At 42.4% G+C, this 15,979-nt stretch overlaps 1 protein-coding gene across 1 annotated transcript in view; it reads left to right on the plus strand.

The window, feature by feature from the left end:
* Window positions 1–15,979, plus strand: part of grapa (GRB2 related adaptor protein a) — a 176,676-nt gene that overhangs the window by 108,734 nt on the left and 51,963 nt on the right. The window contains 1 exon segment of the mRNA XM_084328763.1: window positions 14,581–14,749. Coding sequence (XP_084184889.1) covers window positions 14,581–14,749 — 169 coding nt within the window.

Below are 15,979 nucleotides of genomic sequence, written 5' to 3' on the forward strand. Positions count from 1 at the left end.
TTTATCGCTCAAATGCCCTGGGTCTCTTAGATCATTCTGGAACATAAAAATAGTCTATTGCACTAGTATACTCTACAACCTTCTAGAATATAAGGCACCATGACAACGAAGGCCTACAACTCTAACAATAAACATCCGGTGTGTATACACATAGCAGATAATCAATTGAATGAAGTTTAATCAGTCCTTAATAATACTTTAAAAATTAACCACACCTAAACGTATGAACACTACAAGGTTATTCTAACAATTTAAGTAATCACTCCATTGATGGTGACTGGCACATTGAAGCTCTAAAAGGCTCTGCTTTTCTATCTTATCTAATCTGTTAATTCGGTTCTAGTGGCTTCTCCACGTTGATAATTATTCTATCTCTCATTCCTTATCTATATCTTTCCTTTAATTTTTATTTTATTTAATTTTTTCTTCTCATTACTCTATTTTTTATATATATTTTAACTTACATTGTTCTTTTCCACTGTTCTTCACATTAAGGTGTCAATATTGCTCTACAATCTTTTCCTTTTTTCCTTTTTTCCCCACACGTTAGTAGAGGGTTCAAATGAATATGTCGATGAAAGTTTGTTCTCTTTTTTTATTTTTTATTTTTTGTCATTTATCACAATACTTCATTACAGTAAGGGAAGGTGCAAGACCAAAAGCGACATTCTATTGCAATAGAATGGAAATGTTAGATCCTATGGCAATTAGCATAGGAAGATTAAGATTACAATGCTCAGTTTGGGCAATCCGGTGGACTATGGGAGAAAGTCAATCGCGGAGGATGTGTTTTTGGAACACAGGCCTGTACGACTTTCTGGGTGAGGGGAAAATAGGGGATTTTTATTTGTATATATATATGTTTTTAAGCTCAGCTCTCAACGGGACCTCATTAATTGGATGTACATCTATTGTAGCTTCGCACTCCAGAAGCATTACCAAAAACTACACAAAAACATGCATAGATTATGGCTAGTTTGAATATAATGGTATGGAACACCGGTGGGATAAACAAACAACACAAACGCAAAAGCGTGCTCACACTGATGAAAAAAGAACATGTGGACGTGGCTCTATTAAGCGAAACGCACATTTTAGAGGAAGACATAAATACGTTAGCGGATAACATATACCATAATATTAGTCACTCTTCTTTTGTTACGAGAACTAGAGGAGTAGCCATAGTCGTCAGACGCAAATTAAATATCGAATTGAAAGGGGTATGGTCGGATGCTGAGGGGCGCATAACTATAGCTAGGATTATACACAATAACAGGAAAATTGCGTTGGCAGCGGTATATGCCCCAAATTTGTACGAAGTGGGTTTCTTCACTTCACTAACCGGAGAAATGTTAAACCATCCCGAGTACTCATATAATAGGTGCAGATTTTAATGCCATTTGGAACCCAAGGATGGACAAAACTTACCTTACCTTTTCCAGCGAACAAAAAAATTCATCTAAAGCATTAAAAGATTGGTCAAAATCAACAGGGGTAATTGATTTATGGCGTTCACTTAATCCCATGACCCGCAAGTACTCCTGTCGTTCGGCGAGACACAACACACTATCCAGAATTGATTACGTCTTTGCATCCCGAGAATATTTGATAAATATGAAGTGGAAATGACACCCAATGCGCTATCAGATCACTGCTACTTAATCCTGAAAGCAACATTTGGTACATTATCTTCCCGGGCCCCAAGATGGCGTTTTAATTCTATGCTGCTTAACAACAAGGAATTCATTACACAAATTAAAGAAGCTCTCACAGTATTCCTACGGGATAATGCAAACTCGGTGCAAGATCCCAGAATATTATGGATGTCGGTAAAGAGTATGATCAAGGATTTCACGGATAGATTTTCCTCCATATTGCGCAAAAATCAATGCACAAAACTGTCTGAAATGGAAACGCTTTACTCAACGCTTTTTAATTCTTTAAAATACAACAACTCTACTAGACTAGAAAACCAAGTTAACATTCTAAAGACAGAGATCAAAGCAATATACAGACAAAAATCGGAATTGCAAATACGCAGCACAAGACAACAGCAGTACTTCCAAGGATCTAAACCTAGTCACCTATTAGCCATGCGACTAAGAATTAATGCAAAATTTGCAGATATAACTGCCATTAGGAAACAACAAGCTCTAGTAACAGAACCCAAAATAATAAACGATACATTCAAAGAATTCTACTCCGATTTGTATAATTCAGAAACGACCTTTGATCAAGACAAATTAGACACATATCTTAATCAAATTACTCTCCCTAAACTTTCGGAGGACGACGCTAAACAGTTAGAAGCACCGATCACATTAGAAGAACTCAAGAAGGCCATATCCGGAATGAAAAACGGCAAGGCTCCGGGAATTGACGGTATCCCATCAGAAATGTACATTTCTTGCTGGGACATAATTGGACCCTTATTACTAAATATGATCTTATACTCAGTCAAAGAGGGAAGCTTCCATAAACACCAAAATATCGCACTCATTTCAGTTCTTCACAAAAAAGACAAAGACCCCACTGAGTGCGGTAGTTACCGACCTTTAAGCCTCCTCGGAACCGATGTCAAACTGTACTCTAAGATATTAGCCATCAGATTGCAAAAGCATATGACGTCTTTAGTTCATCCGGACCAAACAGGCTTCATAAAAGGTTGCCTGATCAATGATAACATAAGGCGAATACTGCACGTACTAGATGCAGACAAAGAGGACACCACACCTAAGGCGATGCTATCCCTGGATGCTATGAAAGCATTTGACAGGTTGGAATGGTCGTTTCTATGGGCAGTATTAGAAAGGATGGGGTTAGGAAAAGGATTCATTGATATGATTAAAGTACTATACAAGGACCCATCGGCCAGGATTACAACAGGCACATTCATCTCCGATATCTTTCCGGTATCACGCTCAGCCAGACAGGGTTGCCCTCTTAGTCCCGGACTATTCGATCTATCATTAGAACCTTTAGCACAATTTATAAGACAATCCCAACACATAGAACCAATAGTAATCAAGGGCACACAACATAAAATTAGTTTATATGCGGACGACGTAATATTGTTCATGCAAAACCCCAACAACACATTGCCGCATATACTCAAGTTGATAGAGAACTTTGGTGATTTATCGGGATTTAAAATAAATTGGCCTAAGTCGGCTTTTCTTCCTCTTAACATCAGTGCAAAAAAAGACACAACCCTCCCAGGTGCGATACCCATGGTCAAACATTTTAGATGCTTGGGTGTGGAAATATTTCCCACCATAAGACAAACGGTGAAGCACAATTACACAAAAATACAGAACAAAATCAAAGACGACCTGGACAGGTGGGCAAAACTTAAAAACTCAGTACAGGCAAGGGTATCAATAGTTAAGATGGATGTATTACCAAGAATCAATTTCTTCAGCTCAATGCTTCCGTTACCTCCTCCAGAGGGCTACTGGAAAAGATTACAAACCTCCACATACAAATTTATTTGGAATAACAAACCACCTTGCATAAAAAGATCCACCGCACAGAGAAATAATCAGCAATCAGAACATGGCGGGAAACACAAAAGAAATATCCTAACCCTCAAGAATGGCATAATCACACTCCCATATTCAATAACAATGCACTCTTAATGGGAAAACGCCCTATAAGATTCCCTATATGGGAAGAGCAAGGCATACACTCATTAGGGGATATTTTTAATAACCAGGGCCTCTGTAGTTATGTCGAAATATGCACAAAGTTTAACCTCACCGAGTCCACATGGCTTTTTTACATACAGTTACGACTTTGTCTGAGGTCTCACAGTGTTCCATTACTCATACCAATTGAACACCACAGATACCACAAATGTTTCTATGAAAGAGAAACATTGGGAGGTTTTGTATCAGGTTTTTATTATCAATTACTAACGTCCTCGTATGAAACCCTTCAACTAGACACTGTCTGGAGGAAGGATATACCAGACCTGGAAAATGACTTTGATTGGCAAGGAGCCTGGGCAAATGTCCGACTTACATCAAGGAACCCGGATCATCAACAAATCAATCTGAACTATATTCACAGGACATACTTGACTCCTATAAGGCTGTGCAAAATGGGGCTTAAACAAGACTCCAAATGCTCCCAATGTACAAATGGGGACGAAGGAACATTTATGCACATGTATTGGGACTGCCCACCAGTTAAGGCATTCTGGAAAGATGTGTCCCAACAATTATCAATACTCGTATCTTGGAATATACCTGTACACCCCTCGGTATTACTATTGAATGATGTTTTTGAGTTTGCAGTGAATCCACAACTAAAGAGATTGGTTTTATCGAGTATCACAGTAGCTAAAAAACTGATCGCATCACGTTGGTTTCAACCGGAAAAAATGTGCCGAAAAGTGTGGTTTCTTACATATCTCGATGTGATATATCAAGAAATATCTACAGCAAGAATTCTGGGTCTCAATGAATCCAAAATGTCAATGTGGTTAGAAGTGGTGGAGAGAATAAAAGCTAGCTTATAATGGTAGTGTCTGGTTAGGAGTGAGGGATAATGGAGGTACTATCCAAGAGGGGGTCCGGGAGGGGGGGGTTCGAGCTGGAGCATATGTGTGTAGGGTTTTAGAAAATAGGTATTAGGGGTATATTATATACTAACATTTATATAATTGTAATTTCGCTGGATATACACTGTATACGGTTAAAATATTATTATAGACTATTTTTGTTTTATCTTGTTTCTGTACTTGCATATATTTTAACCACCTTTACTGAAAGTTTCATTATGCATTGTGTGTTGAGTACTGACTTTTAATAATTTTTGTTTTGCAATAATAAAAAAAATATAAAAAAAAAAGAGAGAGGGGTGATAGAGGGAGATACCGAGAGAGGGATGATAGAGGGAGATACAGAGAGAGGGATGATAGAGGGAGATACAGAGAGATGGGTGATAGAGGGAGATAAAGAGAGAGGGGTGATAGAGGGAGATACAGAGAGAGGGATGATAGAGGGAGATACAGAGAGAGGGATGATAGAGGGAGATACAGAGAGAGGGATGATAGAGGGAGATACAGAGAGAGGGATGATAGAGGGAGATAAAGATAGAGGGATGATAGAGGGAGATACAGAGAGAGGGGTGATAGAGGGAGATACAGAGAGAGGGGTGATAGAGGGAGATACAGAGAGAGGGATGATAGAGGGAGATATAGAGAGGGGTGATAGAGGGAGATACAGAGAGAGGGATGATAGAGGGAGATACAGAGAGAGGGGTGATAGAGGGAGATACAGAGAGAGGGATGATAGAGGGAGATACAGAGAGAGGGGTGATAGAGGGAGATACAGAGAGAGGGTTGATAGAGGGAGATACAGAGAGAGGGATGATAGAGGGAGATACAGAGAGAGGGGTGATAGAGGGAGATACAGAGAGAGGGATGATAGAGGGAGATAAAGAGAGAGGGATGATAGAGGGAGATACAGAGAGAGGGGTGATAGAGGGAGATACAGAGAGAGGGGTGATAGAGGGAGATACAGAGAGAGGGGTGATAGAGGGAGATACAGAGAGAGGGATGATATAGGGAGATATAGAGAGAGGGTGATAGAGGGAGAGAGGGATGATAGAGGGAGATATAGAGAGAGGGATGATATAGGGAGATACAGAGAGAGGGTTGATAGAGGGAGATATATACATCAGTACACAATCCCCCCACAGCCCACCCCTCAGTCACATTCAATCATGCATCACCGAACTCCAAACTTGGATGACCCACAACTTTCTCAAACTCAACAGTGACAAGACTGAACTCCTCATCATTGGCACCAAAACCACCCTCACCAGATCCGGACCCATCACACTCACCATCAACGACTCCACCATCACCCCCTCCCCCCTAGTCCGCAACCTTGGTGTCCTCCTTGACCCCACCCTCTCATTTGACCCCCACGTCCGCTCCATCGTGAAAACATCCTACTTTCACCTCCGCAACATCGCAAAAATTCGTCACTGCCTCTCCCCCCCCGCTGCTGAATCCCTCATTCACGCCTTCATCTCCTCCCGCCTGGACTACTGCAACTCCCTCCTCACTGGTATCACCTCCCGCTCCCTCCATAAACTGCAAATGGTCCAAAATTCAGCCGCCCGCCTCCTCACTAACACCCGGTCCCGCGAACACATCACTCCTGTCCTCCACTCCCTCCACTGGCTCCCGATCAAACACCGCATTAACTTTAAAACACTACTCCTCACCTTCAAAGCCCTCCACAGCCTGGCCCCCCCCTACCTGACTGATCTCCTTCTCCCCTACCGCCCAACCCGTTCCCTCCGGTCCTCCTCCACTGCCTCCCTCACTGTCCCGACATCCAAGCTTAAAAACTTCGGAGATCGGGCCTTCTCTCGCACTGCACCCCGACTCTGGAACTCCCTCCCCCAGTCCATCAGAGACTCCCCTACACTCTCCACCTTCAAAGCTCGCCTCAAAACCCACCTGTTCTCCCTTGCCTTCAACCCCCCCCACCCCTAAACCCCCCCCTCCCCTCCAACCTGATCGATATGTCTCTAGTCTTTTTTTTTTTTTTTGTGCCATCAGGCTGTCTCCCCCGTTCCCCCCATGGTCTCATGTTCCTTTGTTTTTGTTTCTTTGTTGTTTTGTTTTGTTTCTTTGCTTTCGTCTCTTTGTTTGTACCCCTGCTCCCGACTACTGTCAGCGACTTCGGGTTATTGAGAAGCGCTATATAAATTAAATGAATTATTATTATTATTATATAGAGAGGGATGATAGAGGGAGATAAAGAGAGAGGGATGATAGAGGGAGATATAGAGAGAGGGGTGATAGAGGGAGATACAGAGAGAGGGGTGATAGAGGGAGATACAGAGAGAGGGTGATAGAGGGAGATATAGAGAGAGGGGTGATAGAGGGAGATACAGAGAGAGGGGTGATAGAGGGAGATACAGAGAGAGGGGTGATAGAGGGAGATACAGAGAGAGGGATGATATAGGGAGATATAGAGAGAGGGTGATAGAGGGAGAGAGGGATGATAGAGGGAGATATAGAGAGAGGGATGATATAGGGAGATACAGAGAGAGGGTTGATAGAGGGAGATATATAGAGAGGGATGATAGAGGGAGATAAAGAGAGAGGGATGATAGAGGGAGATATAGAGAGAGGGGTGATAGAGGGAGATACAGAGAGAGGGATGATAGAGGGAGATACAGAGAGAGGGATGATAGAGGGAGATACAGAGAGAGGGATGATAGAGGGAGATACAGAGAGAGGGATGATAGAGGGAGATATAGAAAGAGGGGTGATAGAGGGAGATACAGAGAGAGGGATGATAGAGGGAGATACAGAGAGAGGGATGATAGAGGGAGATACAGAGAGAGGGATGATAGAGGGAGATACAGAGAGAGGGTTGATAGAGGGAGATACAGAGAGAGGGGTGATAGAGGGAGATACAGAGAGAGGGATGATAGAGGGAGATACAGAGAGAGGGATGATAGAGGGAGATATATAGAGAGGGTTGATAGAGGGAGATACAGAGAGAGGGGTGATAGAGGGAGATACAGAGAGAGGGATGATATAGGGCGATACAGAGAGAGGGATGATATAGGGAGATACAGAGAGAGGGATGATATAGGGAGATATAGAGAGAGGAGGCTGTAGCTAATTAGCCTTCCATCAGCTGTTTGTGTTCTATAGCCTTCAATTATAGATGACAGGAATATATAACCCAACATCAGAAGGGAACCTCTATAACCACCAAGCACTGTGGTTGGGCTGGTTGGTTGGTGGGTTGGTTGGTTGGTTGGTTAATTGATTGATTGGTTGGTCAGTTGCTTGGTTGGTTGGTTGGTTGGTTGGTGGGTTGGTTGATTGGTGGGTTGGTTGATTGGTTGGTGTAGTGATATGCAGTAGGTACCATATAGTGCCGGGGTGCGACCCGGACGATATATAAGAGTGCACCAGTATGTATGAGCGTCTATGTCAACCAAGTAAACTTGAGTCCAGTCTGCAACTCATTCGAATTCATTGTCTTGATAACACTTCAGTTGGTGGGTTGGTTGATTGATTGGTTGGTGGGTGGGTTGGTGGGTTGGCTGGTTGGTGGGTTGGTTGATTGATTGTTTGGTGGGTGGGTTGGTTGGTTTTGGTTGGTTGGTTGGTTGGTTGGTTGGTTGGTTGGTTGGTTGGTTGGTTGGTTGGTTGGTTGGTTGGTTGGTTGGTTGGTTGGTGGGTTGGTTGATTGGTTGGTGGGTGGGTTAGTGGGTTGGCTGGTTGGTGGGTTGGTTGATTGATTGTTTGGTGGGTGGGTTGGTTGGTTGGTTGGTTGGTTGGTTGATTGGTTGGTGGGTGGGTTATCCAAGGGATAAAAACATGAGAAAGTGCAAGCACTTATTTCCATCATGGTCCCTGATTTTGGACATGGACAGACATCATAAAAACATAGAGCATCATAATAAAACAGAGCATCATAATAAAACATAGAGCAACATAATAAAACATAGATCATCATAATAAAAAACATAGAGCATCATAATAAAACATATAGCAACATTAATGAGTTGAATTCTGGCAGAATAAAATCTGCACTGCTCCTTCTAGTGGAATATGAATGATTGTCCCGGAATCGATTAAAGTAATTGGATAGATATTTTGGACCTGTATTTTGAACTATCTTGTGTGTGAGACCTAATTTGATGTGAATTACCCTTTTATTGACCGGAAGCCAGTTTAGTTGCCTAAAGAAAGTTGACCCTAGGTGAGTGCGTGGAGGTAGCATTAATTTGTTTTGAGCTGTCTGAAGTTTGTTTTTCAGGACCTGTGGAGTGCCACTGAACCAGGAGCTGGCAGCATAGTCAAAGTGACTTTGTACTAATGCGCCCGCTAGCATTTTAAGTGTTGCCTGGTCCAGTAGTTCCCCTTTTCTAGCTAGGAATTTCGTTTTCTGGCAGATTTTAGTGTGGGCTTTTTTAGCCATGGCCTCTCCTGTAAGATGTTTGTCAAGTATGCAGCCTAGATATACTACAGAATCCTTGTTTGTTATTTGCTTCTCACCTACTCTTACCTTCATTTCAATTTCTTTACCAAGCCGTTTCTTTGATCCGAACAGGATGGCCTCTGTTTTCCCTAGATGAAGAGATAGTTTGTTATCTGACAGCCATGTCTGCACATTTGATAGCTCCTCACTAAGGGTCCTCTCCACTACTGCCAAGTCCTTATGGGAGACCAGAATGGCTGAGTCATCCGCATAAAGAAAGAGGTCTTGACTTTTTAAGTCAGTCACAGCTTCAGTTTTGTCGTTCACAGTTATTTCTTTGTTCACCGAGGCGAGTAGACTACACTGAGTCACCCGATGGGAGATTGGGTGCAACAACATTTGAGCCGTGGAACAGTAACTGTGCTGGTGTTGTGGTGCAACAGGATCTGATGGTCATGACCTGTTCTCCATTTAACCTGCTTGTGTTTTTCGCTGGGACACTGGGCCGTGTGGTGACAGTGTGGTGACAGTGTGCCAGTGTGGTGACAGTGTGGTGACAGTGTGCCAGTGTGGTGACAGTGTGGTGCCAGTGTGCCAGTGTGGTGACAGTTTGGTGACAGTGTGGTGACAGTGTGGTGTGGTGACAGTGTGGTGACAGTGTGGTGACAGTGTGGTGACAGGAGGGCAGGAGTGAGACTGGGTGGTGACAGGAGGGCAGGAGTGAGACTGGGTGGTGACAGGAGGGCAGGAGTGAGACTGGGTGGTGACAGGAGGGCAGGAGTGAGACTGGGTGGTGACAGGAGGGCAGGAGTGAGACTGGGTGGTGACAGGAGGGCAGGAGTGAGACTGGGAGGTGACAGGAGGGCAGGAGTGAGACTGGGTGGTGACAGGAGGGCAGGAGTGAGACTGGGTGGTGACAGGAGGGCAGGAGTGAGACTGGGTGGTGACAGGAGGGCAGGAGTGAGACTGGGTGGTGACAGGAGGGCAGGAGTGAGACTGTGTGGTGACAGGAGGGCAGGAGTGAGACTGGGTGGTGACAGGAGGGCAGGAGTGAGACTGGGTGGTGACAGGAGGGCAGGAGTGAGACTGGGTGGTGACAGGAGGGCAGGAGTGAGACTGGGTGGTGACAGGAGGGCAGGAGTGAGACTGGGTTGTGACAGGAGGGCAGGAGTGAGACTGGGTGGTGACAGGAGGGCAGGAGTGAGACTGGGTGGTGACAGGAGGGCAGGGGTTTGACACTAGATAGACGACATCGTTGTCACAATGCTGTGTTCTGTGTTCAACAGTCTTATAGTCCAGTGCGGCTTATATATGTACACATCATTCAATTTAGCTGCTGCTGCTTATATTCAGGTGCAGCTTATAGTGCGAAAATTACGGTAATTTATAAGCCTGCTATTCTATATTCTATAATAATATTTCAAATTGCGTTGGTCTGGATGGGAGAATTCAGTACTGTATCTACAGAACCTTCTGTTTAATCATCTTCCCTTTATTCATTTCCTTAGATTTTTTTGTACACATGATCTCAAGGAAGTACTGAACGAGATCAGTGGTTTTTAATGTTTGGTCATTATTAGCATGGTGTTATTCACTGTCAAAGATGCAAAGAAAAATCATCATTCATATTCTCCTTTGTTTCATCACAATTTAAGCAAGCCTGGTACTAGACACAATATTTCTGACACTGGGAATACATTCACTGAGGTCCATAGATCTACCAAGAATATGCAATTTTTTTAATAATACATCTGATGCATATAGTGCTTTTCCTAATGCTCAAAGACACTTTACAAAACAAACAATATAATACAATACAGTTTTAGTAGATCAAATAAGATTTTATATATAAAATAGTGAGAGAGGAAGGAGTTCATGGGTTGAAAGCAAACCATTGGTCATTTGCCCCCAAATACAGTACCCCCAAATACGACTTTATGAACCCAGAACTTTTCAATAATAATAATAATTATTATTATAACTTATTGCGTGTGTTCTGCTTCTGAAATGTATTATATATTGCTGTTAGAACAGTTAGATGCTGGCTGCCCAGACCGTACGCATAGAACACATATTTACAAACTCAACTCTCCTCCCCTCTCTCCTCTCCTCTCTTCTCTTCTCTGCTCCACACCTAAAGTTCTGAGCGCACTCTGAGTTTTAGCCACAGGGACATTTCAGAGAGAGATGACAGGTGACAGATCTGGTATTTCCGAACCCGGTATTTCCAAACCTATATAGGCAAAGATCTGTCACCTGTCATCTCTCTCTGAAAGGAGAGAGCATAGGATCAGCGGCATATACATATCAGTATACTGCACGATTGGTTCTTGACAAGCGCGCAGCCAGTCGTTCAGTATTGACAAAGCCTACTTTGCTGGAACGATTTATTTCGCACTATACAGTTTTTGATTGATTGATTGAAAATGTTATTACCAGATTGCAGAATGGGTACAATACAGCAGGGGCGTATCTAGACCAAGCACTCTACTGGGGCATAGGGGGGCACTCAGGCGGCCGGGATTTTGGTTTTGGGGCGGAAAATGGGCGGATTTTGTAACTATTTTATTTTTAGCCAGTTCTTTATTTGTTTTAATTTGATGTGTACATGCTGATACATGTCATACAAGTAATATTCATACTTGTGTGGTGTACGTGTTTTGGTTACTTACCCAATATGTGTGTGTCTGGTGAACCCACAACATTATTGGGATTTTAAAACAATAAAGCCATAACCATTTATGTAAAAATACTTAATACTTAACATATGTTAACTGTTATCTCAATTACAACCAATATAGACAGCATAAACAGTATGGTTAATATTAGCCATTTATCTCAGCTAGATCACATTTATAAATACAAGTGCTATTTGTTTTGTGTGATAAAAAATTTAAAACAGTATGAATGAAACAAGGTGGGGCAGACAGTGAAGGTACACAGTGAACCTTTTTGCTTCATATTTATCATGTTTACTTGAAACTAACTGTAGTATTATACTATTGAGCTTTTATGCATGCTGTTACAGTTGTGGTTTTGAGATCAGTCACAAATCGCTTCCTGTTGAATATATCAGACAGGGATCAGATGCCGAACCACGGCTGTTTTACACACGCCTCATTCGCCTTATAAGGGTCTGCGTGGGAGGGACACGCCGCCCCCGTTGCTTTCTGATTCTGCTGCGCAGGCGCACCAACCGACCTGTAGGAGTCGCTGTCCACAACGTCCGATCCCCACCCACCAGTTTTCCACCCCTAACACTGCCAATTGTGTTAGTATGAACGACCAGCCAAGCTGGTAGCAATGCCGAGAGCTGGGCTCGAACCCAGCATCTCCTGCATTAGTGGCGAGCGCGGCGGTGGCTTTTCTTATTGTTCTCTAAACAGACAGGTAAGCAAGAATATAAGAAAAATAATAAGAGAGTATTGTTGAATGAGGCCCATTGTGATTTTAACATATAAACAAAGCACTCAGAGAAGAAAATAAAGGGAAAAGACAACCCATATCCTGGTCTGACAGCACTACAATTACATTTTCATATCGTAAAATCAAAACGCAGAGGCTGAGACAAAATTCGTTTTGCTTCCAGTAAAACATCGCCGTACGAAATGGAAGAGCCGGCGCGTGTCACGCTAACCCTTCGAGAAGCTTTGTGGTCCGGGCTGGAGCTTTACATGTGTCTCCATAAATCCATTTAGTTAGATTCAGTACTGAATGTATCTTGTGATTAAATTTTTTTATTTGTCAATGTGTTTTTATTACAGTTTTTTTTAGACGTTACAGTAGACATTACAGATGTAACAGACATACGCGCATAAACAAAACAAAATCAAGAAAACAAAAAAAAGCAGTTCACAGAGCACTTCATAATACAAAGTCATTACAATACAGTGTCATTATTTCAGGAGGTGAGAGACATAGTCAACCATTCCACATAAGAAATAAAGGGCTGCCACACCACATCAAACATTCCACTTGATCCCCGCAATGTGTATTTTATCGTTTCACTTTTAGACAATACATAACATCACAAATCCAGTATCTTGTGATTATTATACATTTTTCGACGACGACAACAAGTCAACAACTATTAGCGTTAGTTATTTCCTGATTGGCGTGATTACGGACGTGATGTCAAACGAATGCCACATGCTCAGCCAATAGACAAGTCGCCCTTGGAGTCAGACAGTGATTCTGGGATTCATTCCAGGAAAAAATGTGATACTGCGGCCGATTGGACTATGATATTCAGAGGCAGGATTTTTTAAATTATTATTATATTTATCATACATCATCATTATTTTGGCGGGGGGAATGTAAAAAAAATTATAGAAAATTGCCGGTGGCAGGGAGGGTGACACACAAATCGTCATAATCAGTAAGCCGCACCTGGTTGGTGGGTTGGTGGGTAGATGGGTTGGTTGGTTGGTGGTTGGTTGGTTTGGGTTAAAAAGTTTAAATTACGTCTCGTCTCGGGTTTGAGCATGACATTATGGTGAGCTACCTACCAGACATCAGGCAATTCTACTTCTCATCAAAAACAAATTACACACTAGGTAATGTAGGTGGTCACAAAATAGCTATGTCCCACTTGGAGAAAGATTTATCCACCCAGGTCAACCTGCCTGTTCTTGTGTCTAACCTCAACACCAGATACTGAGAGCGTTGTATTCAGTGGCGGCTGGTGAATTTTTCTCCAGGGGGGTTGATACCAAAAACTATGTAACATGTACCAAGGTAGCACAATGTCACACTGCACACAAACACGCATTTCATTACGTACGTATGTGCATTTTGCCCTGTGAGTTGCGCACTTACGGTGGAGCTGAGATGGAGCGCCCATGACAAGGGAGTGGAGGGGGCTAGGCGCTGGGGGATGAATAGGACACGCAAATAATTCTTTCTTCTTCTTCTTTTAACCAGGGGGGGCGGCGCTCTAGTGCCCACTATGGACGAACCGCCACTGGTTGTATTCGGGTAAAGTTTTTCACAGAGTAAATTCTTTTATAAAAATCCATCTCTCCCTTTTCATGTTAACCTTGTACATTATTTCAGTGCTTTAAATCTTTATTTTTAAACCATGTTTTAAGTGAAAAATGTATTTCAAAAGCCCAAAAGGGATATGATCTGCATGTCTGCCACTTCAAGGTGACGAGCAAGTCCAGTCCCGCAGTTATGTCTGTAGAATATCTTCAGATGTGTGATCACTATACTAGGCAGGTTGCTCAAGATACAAATCTTTCTCTCAAATAGCGCAATGGACATATTCTTTAAGGGCCTTTCTGTACTAAAGTCTTGGCTAGTCAGGACAGGCTAGATTGTATTGCCATGGGCCAACAACAGGTAGCATGCTCCTACTCTAGTGGGTTGATGAGTATTTTTGTATCCATCCTGAGGTTTTTGGGAAGGATTTAGGCTAAATAAGGACTCACAAGGCCAGAAACTATTTGTCTTTAAAATATCTCCCTCCCCCCTATCTCTCTCTCTCTCTCTCTCTCTCTCTCTCTCTCTCTCTCTCTCTCTCTCTCTCTCTCTCTCTCTCTCTCTCTCTCTCTCTCTCTCTCTCTCTCTCTCTCTCTCTCTCTCTCTCTCTCTCTCTCTCTCTCCCTAGCTATTTGGACCATGTCCAGCATTTCAAGGTGCTACAGGATCGTTCTGGACAGTACTTTGTGTGGGATGAGCTCTTCTCCTCTCTCAACGAGCTTGTGGAATTCTACCATAGCAACAGCATCGCTAAAGAGAGGACCGTCTTCCTGCGAGACCCGGAACATTTTGCTAGGGTGAGAACTGCAATTCTTTGCTTTCATTTTGATGTCAGTATTATTCCCATTTGCAGCCATTTTGCGGAGGTCATGTTGTGTCCCTCCGGCATTACGTTTAACTCAGCCGGAGACTCAAAATGGCGCACATTGAGGGGCCGGCCATCATCTTTCTTTTCTTTCTTTCTTTCTTTCTCTTTCTTTCTTTCTTTCTTTCTTTCTTTCTTTCTTTCTTTCTTTCTTTCTTTCTTTCTTTCTTTCTTTCTTTCTTTCTTTCTTTCTTTCTTTCTTTCTTTCTTTCTTTCTTTCTTTCTTTCTTTCTTTCTTTCTTTCTTTCTTTCTTTTCTTTCCAATATTATTCCTTCAATCTCCTTATTGTTCTGTCATTTCTAAAACATAACATTTCTAAGGCAAGTTCTTTCACATTGTCATTTACCTACTCACTGTACTTAACTCCTCCCACCTCCTCTCTGTTGTATCTAGGCCACTCAGAGTCAGTGAAGTGGCTTAAAGGACATCAAGCTGTACCCGTTTTCGGATGTTGTTGACTGTCACAGGGAGATTTCCCAAGTTAATTAAAGTTCCAGAGCTAATTACTATCGTATTGATGTCTGTACATTGCCACGTAGGTGTACAGATCTGATATGATTCGATATGATGAGGTTTAACCCTGAGCAAATTGCCTGATTTAAAGGGGACTATTTTACTATTTCTTTCACTATTTGGGCACTTTTACACAATTCCTGTGAGTCTATGGAACACCTCTGTAATATATATATTTTTTTTATTCATTGTTTTGTATTTCTAATCAAGTCCTCAAAAACAGCATTTTTCTACCTCAAGATTTCGAGCTGTTTTGCAGCCGCAGCTGCAGGTGCCACCTAAAACCACTGTGTGGCCTGCGCCGTCTGCTGAACATTAACATGCAGCAGTGACTATGACATCACATATAGGCACATTTTCAAACGACTCAGTTCAGTGAGGGTGAATATTGTGAGAGGAGAATTGGAAGAATGCGCCAATATGAGAATTTTGAGACATAGATCATATTAATATAAGTTCACATAGCTAGGAAACAATGCTAAACACTCAAAAAGGCCATTTATAAGATAGTTCCCCTTTAAAGAGCGTCATCTCCATTTAGTGACCTTGAATTGATATGATTGGAACTAACCCAGGGCTTCTGTTATGTTCTTCTGGGGAGAATGGTTATTGTGGAAAGAAAATAAAGAAAATCTTGATATTTTTCTA

This window comes from Notolepis coatsorum (assembly GCF_963971535.1).
Source record: "Notolepis coatsorum genome assembly, chromosome: 14".
Lineage (NCBI taxonomy): Eukaryota > Metazoa > Chordata > Actinopteri > Aulopiformes > Paralepididae > Notolepis > Notolepis coatsorum.